Raw genomic sequence first — 15,034 nt, forward strand, 5'->3', positions numbered from 1 at the left:
TGGCTACTCCATTAAAAGAATAGCTTCTTCATCATTAGGAGAGTGGAATCCCAAGCAATGGAGAAATTGTTATGTGCGTAGTCTTAACGTAGAGGATATTCTGGATTACTGTGTTTGCTATGCGTAAGCTCTGCATACGCTATGTGTATATACTACATATTTGTAAATACGCAGTAAATAAGCAGCAAATAATTAGTTGTGAATTTGCTGCTTATTTGTTGCGTATCTACAAATACGCAGTGTAAGCAGAGCGTACGCAGTGCGTTCAGTAATACGAAAGATCCTCTACGTTTGGACTCCGCACAGAATAATTTCTCCAAGCAATGATATGTTAAAGCATGGATGTACATCGATTGGATGCTGAACCATCTAAAACTAATAGCTATTTTCTTTCTAGTTTGCTTTGCTTGAGTGCACATACGGTTATATGATGATTTTTATTGTATGGCTACACATACCCTCTCTATGTAATTATCATTTTATGTGGTTGATGCTATTGATCATGAATTGCTTGAGTTGATTCTAAGCATTGTGCTTCAATGATTTACTCACTCCCCTTTACTTTTTGCCAACAACTTATCACCTACGCTTGTATTTGTGTGATTAAATTATTGATAGATTTTTTGTTATACAGATAATTTGAAAAGAGTTTTGAAAGAAATTTTATGTGTTAAATTCACATTCAATTCATGGTTCTCTTAAATATGTTATTCTTTTAGCTAAAGAAAAGTGGAAAATTCTTCAATTTCCAATATCGTTATTGTTCTTCTTTGCCCTACAAATTTTATGGACTCTTCTTCACACAATTATTTGTTTTTTTTTTTTAATTTTTATTCTTTATTTATTTTCTTGGCACAAGTATAAGCATCAGAAGAGCCCTACTGATTTCCCTTCTTTTGTTGAGCTTACAAAAAATGGATTTTTTGCTTTGATTGTCTCTTAATGGTTAGTCTAAGATTTCGTATGAGATAACTTTATTACTGTTGTTTAAAATAGCTTTTTACTAATTTTTTTTTTCAAAAATTTTTTGAAATAAAAATTTGTTTTATAAAGCAGTGCGAAATTTGTCCCAAATAAAGCCTAAGTGTGCAGTATCAGTTGGATCAGCTGTTTTTTTTTACACATTAAGGCTTCGTTTGGGACGGCTTTTTTATTGCTTTCTAAAACGGAGTTTTAGTACAATTTTTTTTTTAATTTTTGTACTAAAATTTCGTCTTAGAAAGCAATAAAAAAGCTGTCCCAAACGAAGCCTAAATTTGATTGTGATAAGCATATTCATTTGGATTTAACGCTTTTTTTTACACACTAAGGCTTGGTTTGGGACGGATTTTTTATAGCTTTCTAAAACAGAGTTTTAATACAATTTTTTTTATTTTTGTACTAAAACTCCGTTTTAAAAAGCAATAAAAAAATCGTCCCAAAAGAAGCTTAAATTTGATTGTGATAAGCATATTCATTTGGATTTAACATTATTTAAAGTTTCTTCAAATATAATTTTATGATTTTTTTATATAGTTTGATCAGAGATTGAGTTAATTAAAATGCTTTGAATTGATGGTTTTGATTTTATGAACATGATTGTTATTTTTTATAAGTAGAGGTATACGTTAAATACAGATAAAATTAATGATGCTTAGAGGCAATTGATAATTTTAATTGGTGAAATAATGATTAAAAATATTTTTTTATATGGTCTTATATAGATCATTTGATTATCTTTGCTTTTCACATCATTTAGAAGTTTTGATGCAAAAGTATGATTTAGAAGAATGGAATGTCATAAATTAAGGCAAAAGAGAAGCTAATCAAATAACAAAAATTTTTATGTTTTATGCAGCTCATCTTGATTTGTTTATTATAAGTTTTGATTATCAACCAAGATGTTTTGAATTCGAGTCTCGTATATGCGGTGTGTGTGTGAATTTGTCTTAATTGGCCTAAATGTTTCCCTCTTAATAAATTATATATATATATATAGAGATATCTTTCTTATTGATTTTTATAAAAAAAAAAATGTAATTCAAAAAAAATTTGTACTTAAAAATTATTTATAAATAATAAAAAATCATCCCAAATTAAAACTCGAAACCCTTATATATCTTAACTTTCATCTCTTTCAAATAACATCATCAACACATGATGCAAATCCATTGTAGGAGTAGATTAAATTATTATGAAAATTATAAATCAATGAAAAAAATATGTATGTTTTTATAATTGTGAAATTTATAATACTAATTTCTCAGATTATTTTCTAATGATAGTGCTATACTTTACCATTAAACAAAAATAGAAGAAAATACAGTGAAATTTATAAAATAATTTAATAAAATAATTCAAAAATACTGATCAATCCACAAGTGAGTCTGCATAAGTACTTTCTTGAAAGCACATTAATTAAACTCCTGACTTAACAATAAAATAAGTACAGATTGCTATGAACTTCGAAATGGAAATGCACACTTTTTACAGGAATTGAGATTTTTCATTGCACAGTTTGCAAATAAATCGTTATGTTACAGAAAATTAATTAAATACAGTTGGATTAGAAAAACCTACACAGAAATCAAGGAGGAGAAAGGGAAACCAGAAACAGTACATTGTATTAGAAAAGAAAAAAAACCTTAAATTGGTTCTTCCTATGTTGTTTTCATCACTTCCAAAAGCTCAAGATTCAGTTCAAATGTCGCCTCTGGCTGCATGATAAGAGACCAATTAGGCAATGAGGCATCACAAAATGTCTTAAGAATCTCAAATATGCTCCGTTTTGTTAGTAAAAAATGAAATTCTTGTATAAAAAAAAGGAATCAGGTACAAGCTTAGTAATGACTTGACATTTTTAAATGAAAGAAGTTAAGTGAGAGCAGTCTTTTACCGGGATTTCATTTATTCCCTTTGCACCATAGCCAAGTCCGGGAGGAACAATAACAGTTCTCTACACATAAATACGGAAAATCAGATATGAAAATTTAGGACTTTAAAAGCCAAGCCAAACATGAAAATTTAGGACTTTAAAAGCCAAGCCAAACAGTTGGGATAAATCTGAAAAAGATAAGGATGATGGGATGATCAATGATAAATATGATTTTTTTTAACTCAGTTGACTTTGGTCTATAAGTTGAGAGCTTTAACTACTAATTAAGAAGCTTTGAATTCGAGTCTTGCGTATATAATGTGTGTGAGTTTGACTTCATTGGCATAAATATCCTCCCAAAAAAAGTATGATTTTTTTTCGCATCTAATTGCTGAAAGATTTTATTGATATTTAGATGTTATCAAAGCAGGAGTTAAATGTCATTTACTACATTTTTATATACATATAACACCAAATCAAACCGCAAACAAAATCGATTTGTAGGCTTATTATGGCCTTAATAGTTATTTCACCCTGGCTTTGCATGAGGATGTTTTACCCATTGTTCTATGCCCACAGTATCGAAGATAATCTATAATAATTGATAAGCAAGAAAATGGAGAAAAAAACATACCTTACCCCCAACTCTCATTCCTTCAGTTATTGTATACATAGCTGGTGGAGGTTTCGGTGCGGCCTGAGCTGAATAAAGCCCATTGGCATTATCAATAAATTCACGCTTTCTTTCTTTTCCTGGTGGAGAGCCGACCTTAAATTCATAAGGCTGGTAAGAAAAAAATTAGTATTGGTTTACTAAAACCAAGTTAACAGTCTAAAATGAAGGTGCAGAGAAAGAGAAAAAAATATATGAGCAAGCCAACAGCAGAATAGGAAGAAGATTAAATTTGAATAAGAGCATAAACTTCATCCATCAGTCACTTATATTCTCCAATCTTTTTGTTTAGTGAAGATTATTTTGTATTTACCAATTCACCAGTTCCAATTACTTATAAGCTAAGGTTTCAGATAAATTACAATAGAAATAACATTTAAATTTTAAGATAAAAAGAGGCACAAAATTTGCAATTAGTAACAACTGAAAAGAAGGTTTCTTTTTATCTTCAGATTCTTTTATCTAGTTAACTTTGATGCCTCTTTCCTCAGAACAGGGAAAACACTAAATGGTGAACATGCAAGCATGTAATCACTCAGCAAAGTGACAATGCTGATTTTTTTCATAATCATGTTTTCCACGCACTCGATAAGTGTATAGGGGATATGGGGAGGGATTATTGTACACAGCCTTATTCCTATATTTACAAAGAATTTGTTTTCATAACTCTGGATTTGGGACCTCTAGAATACACCGAAGGCAACTTTAACTACTGCTCCAACCCTGCTTTCTACCCTTAGGAATATTAATTAATCCCTAGCGTTGATTCTAGTCATTAGAATGTTTTCAAACATTTTGTCATGACAACAGATATCGCTTAGAACTTTGAAGCAAGTCTATCGTTAGAATAAGCTTCTTCCAGGGAGTTCGGAAATGGTGGCAGAAAAGTCCAAGTACAAATGTAATTATCAAGAAGAAAATTACCTTAAAATGAAACACTATTCATAGAATTGTATGAAAAAAAACTCAAAACAATGAAGGCTGGTTTAACATACCATTTTAATCAGGAAACTGTATTTTCAGACAGGTTTCCTGATAGTCAAAATATGCGGTTCACCCAATTTTTTAAGATGGCTTTCATGTTTCTGCTTAATTAAATTGTTGTTGCTTCATATACTTGGCTCGTTTGATTTATGATACCATCTTAAATGCTGGGGAATAATTATTACGGACTGATCATCTAAGCTAAATCAGAATAAGAGTAAGGTGCTTATAGTCATCTTGGTAAATGATACCAAAGAAGTTTTGCAAAGTTAACCTGTGCAATAATACGGTTTCCAGCTAGCAGTTTAGATTCTCGACTGGACAAAGCTGTCACCCCACGGTAGATACAGTCAAAATGCACCTGTAATGAAACTGTTCATAGAATTCAACTGGATCTAACAAGTATCAAAGAAACGAGAAATTATTCTGTGCCGGACATCGGACGGAGAGAATTGTCTGAATTTGCTGCACTTTTGCTACCATTTTGCTGGGCTTTTGCAAAAGAGCAATAAAAGGGCAGCAAATATTCAATTATGAATGCATTTTTACTGCCCTTTTGATGCCCTTTTGCAAAAGCGCAACAAATATTCAATTAAATATTAAATATTTGCTGCCCTTTTATTGTCTTTTTGCAAAAACACAACAAAAGGGCAGTAAAAACACAACAAATCCAGACGGTTCTCTCCGTCTAGTGTCCGCACAGAATAATTAGTCCAAAGAAACACACTGTTGCACGATGCATGATGCACAAAGAGAATTTCAAGTTCTTTGTTTTTAATTAACCTTGACCACAGCACCCCTTTCAGCTATCGGGCCATTCCCTTCAACAACATCGTAGTACTTTAGTCCTTCAGCTGATTCAGAATAAGATCAGAAAACTGAAGAACAGTAATTCATCATACTGTAGAAAGAGTGGAACCAAAATCTCAAAAACTAAAACATAAATAAAAGCTTAAGATTATCCCTACAATAATTAAACTTCGCACTAACCTGAGTAAAATAATTAAAATGGCCAGCTTTAATTATTATGACAGTGGTAACTTGATGAAGTCAGCAAATACCACTTCTGCACGAGTATAATCGAGCCAACAAGGCTCTGTACCACATTATCAGAGCGGTTGATGGAGAAGGGGGTAGCACCATTGGTTGTTCATGTATCTCTATTAGTTCATCAATCACCACGACAAACATTAAGCTAGTTAGTTTGTTACCCATATGGATTCAGGATTTAATCAGATAGAACATTGACCAAGCTATCTTAACTATGAAGTCGGATGGCCTAAGACAAAAAGGGTAAAAAGTTGGATGGCCCAAGGCAAATGGTCATGCTTATCCCATTGAGTATGAGTATGTCCACTCTCCCTCAGGTTTCATTCCCTTTAGATTTAAGCAGTTTGATGGCCTAAAGAGCTTCATGCAACATTTGGCTCAATATGCTACAATATTAGGGAAAGCGATGCCCTTCTTTTCAAACTATTCACTAGTAGCTTGCCAGAGGTAGCATTAGAGTGGCATGCTGACATTCTGAATGATTTGAAGATGATTATAGAACTAGAGAATTTATTCATTGAAGAAAAAATTTAAGTGCATTGTATTATCTTCATCTTCTCGTACTTAATTTTCTATAATGCATGATTCTATTAATGGAAAAATCTTTGAACTTTATTCGTAAGGTTTAGGGTATCGGTCCTAAGAAGAAGAGCCAATCTTTATATTCCCTAAGTGGACAAGTTTAAAGAAGCACCAAATCCATATCCTTCTACCAACCCTGGCAAATGATTTAGTTTTGTATGCATATAAGGTCTCTAGGTCTCTTAAAACCACTTTAAATATAAGCAAAGTTTATGTGTTTTCAGTTAGTCAAGGGTTCAATGAGCATCATTTGTGGGTGGGAGACGTTAAATTTAATTTTGGGTTGGGCCACTGCCAGCCCAGAATTGCCTGTGGTTGGGACAGCAAAGAAAACTAGCAGCTCGTCCATAAGATTAAGTGGTTGCCAACAATTCCACTGAATGGAGACACTAGATCCATCAAATAAGAATTCAAAGTGTGTTCTTGGCGTCCTATGATATGTTAAGCCACAAGATAATACAAATTTAGTCTCATATTAGATAGTTTAAAAATATATTGGGTGTAGAAATATAAGTAATTGACCCTTATGTATAGGTTTAAGATTTTAACTTGAAAACAAATTTAACCATGAGTGCATATGGCCAAATTGCAGTCTCTCTCTAGTTCACGATCTCTAATGGGATTTGATCTGGTGAATTAAAGAGCACAAATTTCTAATGTAATTCACATAGCCACGAACACAGCATCAGTTAAAAAAAAATCACTTAAGCATCCATAATGGTACAACCCTTTGTCAGCTTTCATTTTATTTATTACAGGCTTTTTCCATTTCAAGTCTTCAATCCAACTTCTACTTGAACCATGCAATGCTTCAATTGTAGAGAGAGAAAGACTAATGGGGTAAAATATTGAAAGATAGAGGGAGGAATGACTTTCCATTGTGGACAGAACGATGAAAAACTGATTGTTTTAGTGGCTTAACAGAGCAACAAGTTCGCCAAAGAGAAAACTTGCTCTAATTTTTGTAATTCTTCATTTTAAAATTATTTATTAATCTAGAGAAACCACCACCATCTTTTTCTGGACACATGAGTTTTCCCCTTTGTTCCTCTCTCCCGACTCGCAACTCACGACCTCGAGCACGTATTTCGTTTTCCCTTTCGCTCCTATCGTGCACCCAAACGAAGATAGTCATGGCAGAAGTTTATGTCTTCTAAGTTCCAAGGGCCATATTATTTGCATTATTAATTTTGATCTTACGGCTCTTCTTGGTTTCGGTAATGAGACGGCAAGCGGAACTATTTTAATGTATTATAACCTTCCAAATGAGACAACAAGTAGGACTATTTTAATTTAGGCCTTCCCTGAATAAAATTTCTGGCTCGCCACTGTTTGAAATTATATTAATGTTGGCCCTCACCCACAGTTTTAAATTTTTTGGATAAAATGAGTTTGATTATTTAGTCCAAATTCAATCTCACTTTAGTTCTTACCCTAACAAGGAGAATTTTCTCAAGAAGGAACAATGTACATGAGAGTCAGTTCTTTCCACAAGTGTGAGTGCAATCTGTGATGAACACGAACGCACTAGCTCGATGGTAAAGTATAAAAATTCAATTGAAGCGTCCCCAAACTAGATTTGAGTTTCTTTCTCACCATATGTGTAGTCAGATATCAGCAAAGAACAGCAAAGTACATGTTAGTGCAATAAGCCTATCGACTGTGTGCTCTGGCCCATTTCTCCTTCTAAAGCTCATTCAAGAATAACGATCTCTAATGGGATTTGATCTGGTGAATTAAAGAGCACAAATTTCTAATGTAATTCACATAGCCACGAACACAACATCAGTTGAAAAAAAATCTCCGTCCTAATCCACCTGTGAGCCAAAAGCTTTATCCCCATTCATTCTCTAAATTTAACAGGACAAGCATGTCTTACTCTACTTGTAACGCGAATGTTCCTCTCCAATATACCGCGGCAAACTACGCATTAAACCTAAAAACATCAATTCAGCCAATAATAAAGCTGTACCAAAACCAAAATAAGGAAACTTACAGGTTGTATTGTAGTCCTCGATGGCAATGGATTTCCTGACCCTCCTCTCTCGAGCGTACGAGGCCGGGGAGAACGCTGCTAGGTTTATTGGTGCGGTGCAGATCAGCAGAGCATCTCTTCTCGAGAGAGGCGCCATGAAAAACGTTGACGCCGAGGGCATTGATGCAGGGTGAGGAGAGCGATGGACTTCTTCCAAGAAAACGATTCTGTGGAAGGCGCAAGCAGAAGACATTGATAGAGCTTACGGGTGTCGGATATGATATTTCGGATACAGGGAGATAAAAGGACCGGCGGGAGAAGCAGACGACGCTCAGGCGGGGGAGTGGCTTGATCAAGCTAAGCTTCTCGAGCTCGTGCTAGACTCTAATTTATTATGTTTGAGCTTAGCTTGGTAAAACAATTATAGGTTCGAGCTCATTTGAAGAGCTTTTTAGTTTTTAATTAAAATTTCAGTTTTTAATATATAATTAATTTAAAAAAGTTAAAAAATATTATATAATATTATTGCATGCTAAAATATACGCGATGATAGATTTAGAAAATTTTAGTCTCAGCGTTGTACGGATACTAGCACACAAACATAAGAGAAATAGAAACATCAGGATTTTTACGTGGAAACCCGTGAGAGGAAAAAAATCACGGGTCCACGTCCAGTTGAAAAAGCTCCACTAATGTTTGCTTGAGATACAAAAAGCTAACTCGTCCGTAAAAGTTAGGACGATCATATTACAATTAATCTCTTCTAAATTGAAATTCAATTACAATGTCGGGCAGAGTTTCGACGTCACATGGAGATCGATTAGAATTCCGGCGTCTCGTGCAAGTCGGACAGAATTCTGGCGTCGTTCGGGCATAATTATGGCGTCGTTCGGATAGAATTATGGCGTCATTCGCGAAAAATTCCTGCGTCGTTCGAAAATCGGGTAGAATTCCGACATTGTTCAGACAGAATTCCAACGGCAGTGGTCGAGGAGTTTCTTCCCTCCTAATATTCTTCTCTTCTCTTTTTCGTCTTGCTTGGGTCCCCTCTCAAGAGAAATGAGGGGTCTATTTATAGATATTATGGAATAGCATGACCTGTAAAAAGGTGAGAGATCATGGGTAAATGGGGAGTGGTTGGATGGACGCCGATATTGAATCTCTTGATCGTGTACCATTTGTCAGACATTTGAAGGTCTTAATGATTTCGGAATTCAACTATCTTGGGCTCGATGATTTGTCTCGTCGATCCGCTCGATTCGACTATAAGCACGTCATGTTTCAAAACTATTTGGTAACTCAAATTGTGGTTCGAACTTTATAATAGCCCTACGGGACCTTGATTTGGACTCATTTGGGCTCATATTGAGTCAAATTTGGTGTCAATGGGTTCGTATTTCTGAGACGCTCAGTTTGACTGTAAGTTTGCTGAAATCGGAGTTCAGGTGATCCCGAATTTAATTTTTGAAGTTCTCAGCTTGATTTTGCCTTGAGAGTTGTGCCCAGTCAAGATAATTTTGTGATGATATACCAAATATTAATTTAAATTAATTTTTTAATATATTTTAAGTTAATCGAGTGGTTCAATAAGCTTACAAGTCGAGTCATTTGAGTCTAGGCTCGAGCTCGAGTATAGACTTAAGCTTGACTCGTGAGCTGGTGGGCTCATGAACCCACTCGACTCACTTACACCCCTACGATAAGTCATGTATTTATAAACTTAGAAGATTAAATTCAGGCGAGCAATTCTTAAGATGTTTTTCTTCTAAAAATGTGAAATTTAAATAGTTAGAAAATCTATCAAAAAATGACTTTTGGTTGTCGGTGCTCATTGACTCTTCTTCTTCCCATCATCTTCTCGATTTGGATTGAATGACAAGAGTAGGCCTTCAACTTGTGGTAAGAATTTACGGTGACAGTCTCTCCTTACTCAATTTCTTCAAAGGTTAATGATATTTATCGATTTATCTTTAGGGTTGAAAACATGCTTCATACTCTTATTTCGATGTTGCACTTTAGCTACATGCTAGTTATCATGTTAGAACCATATTCCAACCAGAACCAGGATTAAATCACCGTATAACAATCCTAACAATCATCAATCCATGTTTGAAATTTATTTGAGCATTTTTTAGAAATGATTGACATATTTGATGAAACTTCATAGCATCCTCAAATTGTGATTTAGAAATATTCCAACTAACTTTAATACATTATGGTAGGGGCGTCAATTTCGGGTGACGGGTCGGGTTCGTGTCGAATCCGAACTGACCCGGGTTCAAACAGGTCGACCCTAACCCGACTCAGGTAGATAATCGAGTCAGAAATCTGAACTCGGACCCGACTCGACGGGTTGCCAGGTTGACCCGACTCGACACGGGAAGGAGACCGGCGTCGCAGCACGGACACGTCACGGTCGAGAGCGGACGCCGACGGCGACGCGGACACGGGCTGGCTGGGGCGGCGGGTGCACAGGACGCGAGCCCCGACCCATTTTTCAAACAGGTCGGGTCCAACCCAGGTTTTCCGGGTCGAGTCCGGATCGGGTTTTCGTGTCATGTCAAATATTGACAGCCCTACATTATGGCATCATTTGAACTTCTTCAAATCTTATTCGAGCACTTACTCAAACCCATTCTTGACCTTTCATCAATCAATTATTTCAATGTCTTCAAAAAGTATTGAAGAAGGTTCGCATATTTTTTCTTGTTAAGTTAGAATAAGTTTGAACAAGGCTTTCATGCATTAAAGTTGGTTCATGCATCTTCAATCATTTGCGTACTTCTTTAGCGCTCTTAAAATACAATTCTCTATTGCACTCATTCATCAATTATTATTGAGGATTACAAATGACGATAATAATATTGAGTACTCAATTCTGAAGGACACGGCCTTTGGAATTCGAGAACTTGCTTTAACGATTGGGTTGAACATAATATCCAAGATACGAGTGGACAGTAGAATCATAGAGTGGTTTCAATAGTTGATTACTCTCATTAGCAATATGATAAATCATTTAATTTATTGAAAGTTTGCTTATATCATTTCAATGATCTATAGGCCTAGGCCTAGTTGTGTTGGGTGAATTATTTGGGCAATTGCTCATTACAAAAAAAAAAACCCTTTTCAAGTGGCCTAATGTAGCACTCATGCACAACATTGAAAAGGAGAAATTCATAAAGTTATAGGTTGATACATCATACATAACTCATATTTTTCAATGAACTGTACCCACTTCATCAAATTATATGCGAGATCTCGGTTGTTCCATGAAAATGTATGAATGTAACCCCTCTTACAATACACTCTTAGGCTTTGTTTGAGGTTGTTTTTATAATGCTTTTCAAAACAACTTTTTAGTTAATAAAATAATTGTACTAAAAAGTTGTTTTAGAAAGCAATAAAAAAACTGCCCCAAACGAAGCCTAATTCTTGTAAAAAATGCTGAATCATTATGTGAGTGCTTCCGAAAATTACTTCAAGTATTAAGGCTTCATTTGGAAAGACTTTTTTATTGTTTTCTAAGGCAGCTTTTTAGTGCAAATATTTCTTATCTAAAAAGCTACTTCATAAACCAATAAAAAAGCTATCACAAATGAAACTTAAGGCTTCGTTTGAGACGGCTTTCTTCTGTTTCTTAAAACAGCTTTTTAATAAAAAAATAAAAAATTTTATGCTAATAAGTTGCTTTAAAAATTAGTGAGAAAGCCGTCCTAAAAAAACCTAAGTCTATTACACCAAAGATAAAAACTTTTCACTTTTGAGGTTCTAAGGGCTATAGTAATGTAATTTATTTTAAATTTTAATATAATTTAACTTGCTTAACTTCTCCCAGCATAACAGTTTGATGATTGCTCCGACTTATTTGTATCGATGACTATGAAGAATATGTAATATAATACATTATATGCTCATTATGTTAAACAAAATATGTATGCTAAGAAAATCCACATTAAATAAATTTATATGATCATAATACCATAACATATGATGTATTAATTAGATTTACTATAATGTAATAGCTGTGAAATTTTATTAATTGCTTTCTTCTTTAAGAAGAAAATTATAACCCCTAAACAATTTTTTAAGATTATTTATCTCATGATAATTCTTTGTTTTTTCTTCTAAATTTGATTGAATCATAGAGCATATACAAGCTCGTATTAAAGCTTAATTAAAGAGATTTAGAGGGGGAAAAATAATTCACGCTTAGTATTTGTTCTATTTTAACATTATTTAAATTTGCATCAAATATAATTTTATGATTGTTGCGTCCTGGAATATTCGCGGCGGTAGAGAAATATTTAGTTTAACGTCTTAGCATATTACGAAGATCCAGTACACAAGCAGATAAGTGAGAGGGTGATTGACGTAATTAAAATGCTTTGAATTGATGGTTTTGATTTTATGAACATGGTTGTTATTTTGTATAAGTAGAGGTATAAGCTAAATACAAATAAAATTATTGATGTTTAGAGGCAATTGATAATTTTAATTGGTGAAATAATGATTAAAAATATTTTTTATATTGTCTTATATTAAATCATTTGATTATCTTTGCTTTTGACATGATTTAGAAGTTTTAGTGCCATGACCTGACTGGCTATGTTCATAATTGATGCAGTCAAGGGTATATCTATACTTTATATATATATATATAATATTATATATATATAATTTATATATTTATATACTATTATATATATATTATATTATAATATATATTATAATATATTATATTTATTATATATAAAATACTATATATATTTTAATTTTCACTTATATGTCTAACTCTCTTTTTCGTATGATTTTGTTTGGTCTCTTCATATGGTTGTTTTGTCTTCCCATAATAATTGTTTAATTTTCCCATGCGGCTGCTCGGTTTTCATGTTGTTTTCTTAGTTTCCTTGCTATTGGCTACTAGATATCTTCCCCTTGCTGATCCCTTTACCGTTTGCTTTAACATCTTCATGTATGGGCTGATTTGAAGGGATTTTAGTGATTATTTTGATGGCATATTTATGTGGGATAATAAATGATCTTCACACTTCCTGCTATAAATTAGGGCTAAATTTCTTTAACTTCTCCATGTATGGGCTGGTTTGAATGCTGAATTTGCTCCGATTTTCTCATAGCTTTCGAGCTATCTTCTTTTACATTCCTTCTTATATTTGTCTCAAATTTCTATACATTATTCTCTCCAAGATTCTTATTCCACCTCTTGTATCTTTCTTCTCAAAACTTTGATCAATCATAAGTTGTGTGGTTTCATTTTTATTTGAAGTTGTAAGGTATTGTTGTGTTTTTTTTATTTGAAATTGTAAGGTGTTGCTATATCATTTTCAATTAGAAGTTATAAGCATTGTTGTGCTATGTTTTATTGTTGTATTTGTTTTTAATATATTAAAAAGAAGGTGTTTAATTTGCATACCTAATGTTCTCTTACTTGGTTTAGATATTTTTATATTGCACCAATTTGATATCAAATATTTTAAGTTGCATCATAAATTAAGGCAAAAGCAAAAGAGAGAAGCTAACCAAATAACAAAGATTTATATGCTTTATGCAGCTCACCTTGATATATATATATTTTTTTAGCTTTGATTATCAACCAATAAATCTTGAGTTTGAGTTTTCACATGTGTGCCTGAATTTATTTTAATGGGCCTAAATGGTTTAATTTTAAAAGGACACCATTGAAAATTAATATTAATTATATTTATATAATTTAAAAAATAAAAAATATATAAAACAGATGAAAAACCTCAAAACAGCACTAAAAGTAAATCATCATAGAAAGGAGATCTGAGCTCAGAGGAAAGAGAAGTCGTATAATTTGGTGAAAAAAGCTCACGGCAATTAAAATCGCCACTGCACACCAATTTCCTAACCTCATCATTGCACAGATAGAATTTTTACAGTTCAAATCACGAATAAGAGGCCAATGTTGGGCTTTAGCTTGTGTAACAAATAATACGAAATAATCACCGACTCACGGCCTCACAGAAATCCACCAGATCCTCGCGATCAACCATCATCATCCCTTACAGCATTCAAATATGCAAATCATCTAAACAAACACAAAAAATAGCTGAAAGGAATGGATGAGTGATGGAGAGAAGAAAAGAAGCCGCTAGGGTTTTGGTTGTTACTGAGAAATGGAGTGGGAGAAAATCTGTTTGATCCTATCTACTCAAAGAATCGCATCTGATCCAATTTTCCCAGTTTAAATCATAACTAACAACACATAAACAGGAATTCAAAAAGTTTAAAACCGATCGCGAGAAAAGAAAGAGAGATGGAGAGGCTTCAGTGTGTGTAACAACAAATTACTGCGATCAAAGGCTAGTAGCCTCACAGAAATCCGCTAGATCTTTACGATCAATCATCATCAGCCCCTCCAGGTCTCAGAATTAAAATCATTCAACTATATCTCTATGAAAATAGTGGTAAGAGAGAAGGAATGGCATGGCGTCGGCGATAAAGAGAGAGATAGAGAGAGGAAATGTAAATGCGGTTCAGCTGTTGGTTGCAGCGTTTGCAGCGTGATATATAAAAGTTAGAGATTGAGGCGTTAGGGTTTTCAGGGTCATGACGGAGCGGAATTGTTAAACGCTCTGGGATGATCCTGGACGTCCATATGAAGAATATTTGATGGTTGGTTGCGTCGGGGGTTCTTTAGTTGTATTAAATAAAGCAAAATATTTTAAATAAATACCTATAATATTTTTTATTTTATTTATTAAAAGAATTATATAAATATAGCCTCATGTTGCATTCAGACACCTATCTTTAAAGGCAGCTTTTTATAGCAAAAATATTTCTTAACTAAAATATTATATATTAAAAATCTATTTTAAAAAATAATAAAAAAGTTATCACAAATGAATCTCAATTCGGACATCAAAGATAAAAA

The 15,034-nt window shown here is 33.5% G+C and overlaps 1 protein-coding gene and 2 non-coding genes across 4 annotated transcripts; all 3 read right to left on the reverse strand.

Moving 5' to 3' along the window:
• Positions 1-2,393: 2,393 nt before the first annotated feature.
• On the reverse strand, positions 2,394-8,488 carry LOC110109434 (peptidyl-prolyl cis-trans isomerase FKBP18, chloroplastic). Of its 2 annotated transcripts, XM_020840502.2 has the most exons (6): positions 8,140-8,488; positions 5,295-5,365; positions 4,786-4,872; positions 3,489-3,638; positions 2,876-2,935; positions 2,439-2,696 (listed from the first exon to the last, which is right to left on the reverse strand). In XM_020840502.2, the coding sequence occupies exons 1-6, from the start codon at positions 8,369-8,371 to the stop codon at positions 2,640-2,642; spliced, it is 657 nt and encodes a 218-aa protein (XP_020696161.2). In that variant the 5' UTR covers positions 8,372-8,488; the 3' UTR covers positions 2,439-2,639. The 2 variants fall into 2 exon arrangements, with proteins under 2 accessions (XP_028550509.1, XP_020696161.2); XM_028694676.1 differs by lacking the exon at positions 2,876-2,935 and having other exon boundaries at positions 2,394-2,696.
• Positions 8,489-13,924: 5,436 nt separating this feature from the next.
• On the reverse strand, positions 13,925-14,023 carry LOC114579585. The gene has a single exon (XR_003700654.1). It is a non-coding gene; the product is annotated as a small nucleolar RNA Z152/R70/R12 (small nucleolar RNA).
• Positions 14,024-14,422: 399 nt separating this feature from the next.
• On the reverse strand, positions 14,423-14,516 carry LOC114579584. The gene has a single exon (XR_003700653.1). It is a non-coding gene; the product is annotated as a small nucleolar RNA R11/Z151 (small nucleolar RNA).
• Between the last annotated feature and the right edge of the window lie 518 nt (positions 14,517-15,034).

Source organism: Dendrobium catenatum, unplaced genomic scaffold (genome assembly GCF_001605985.2).
Source record: "Dendrobium catenatum unplaced genomic scaffold, ASM160598v2 fragScaff_scaffold_537, whole genome shotgun sequence".
NCBI lineage: Eukaryota > Viridiplantae > Streptophyta > Magnoliopsida > Asparagales > Orchidaceae > Dendrobium > Dendrobium catenatum.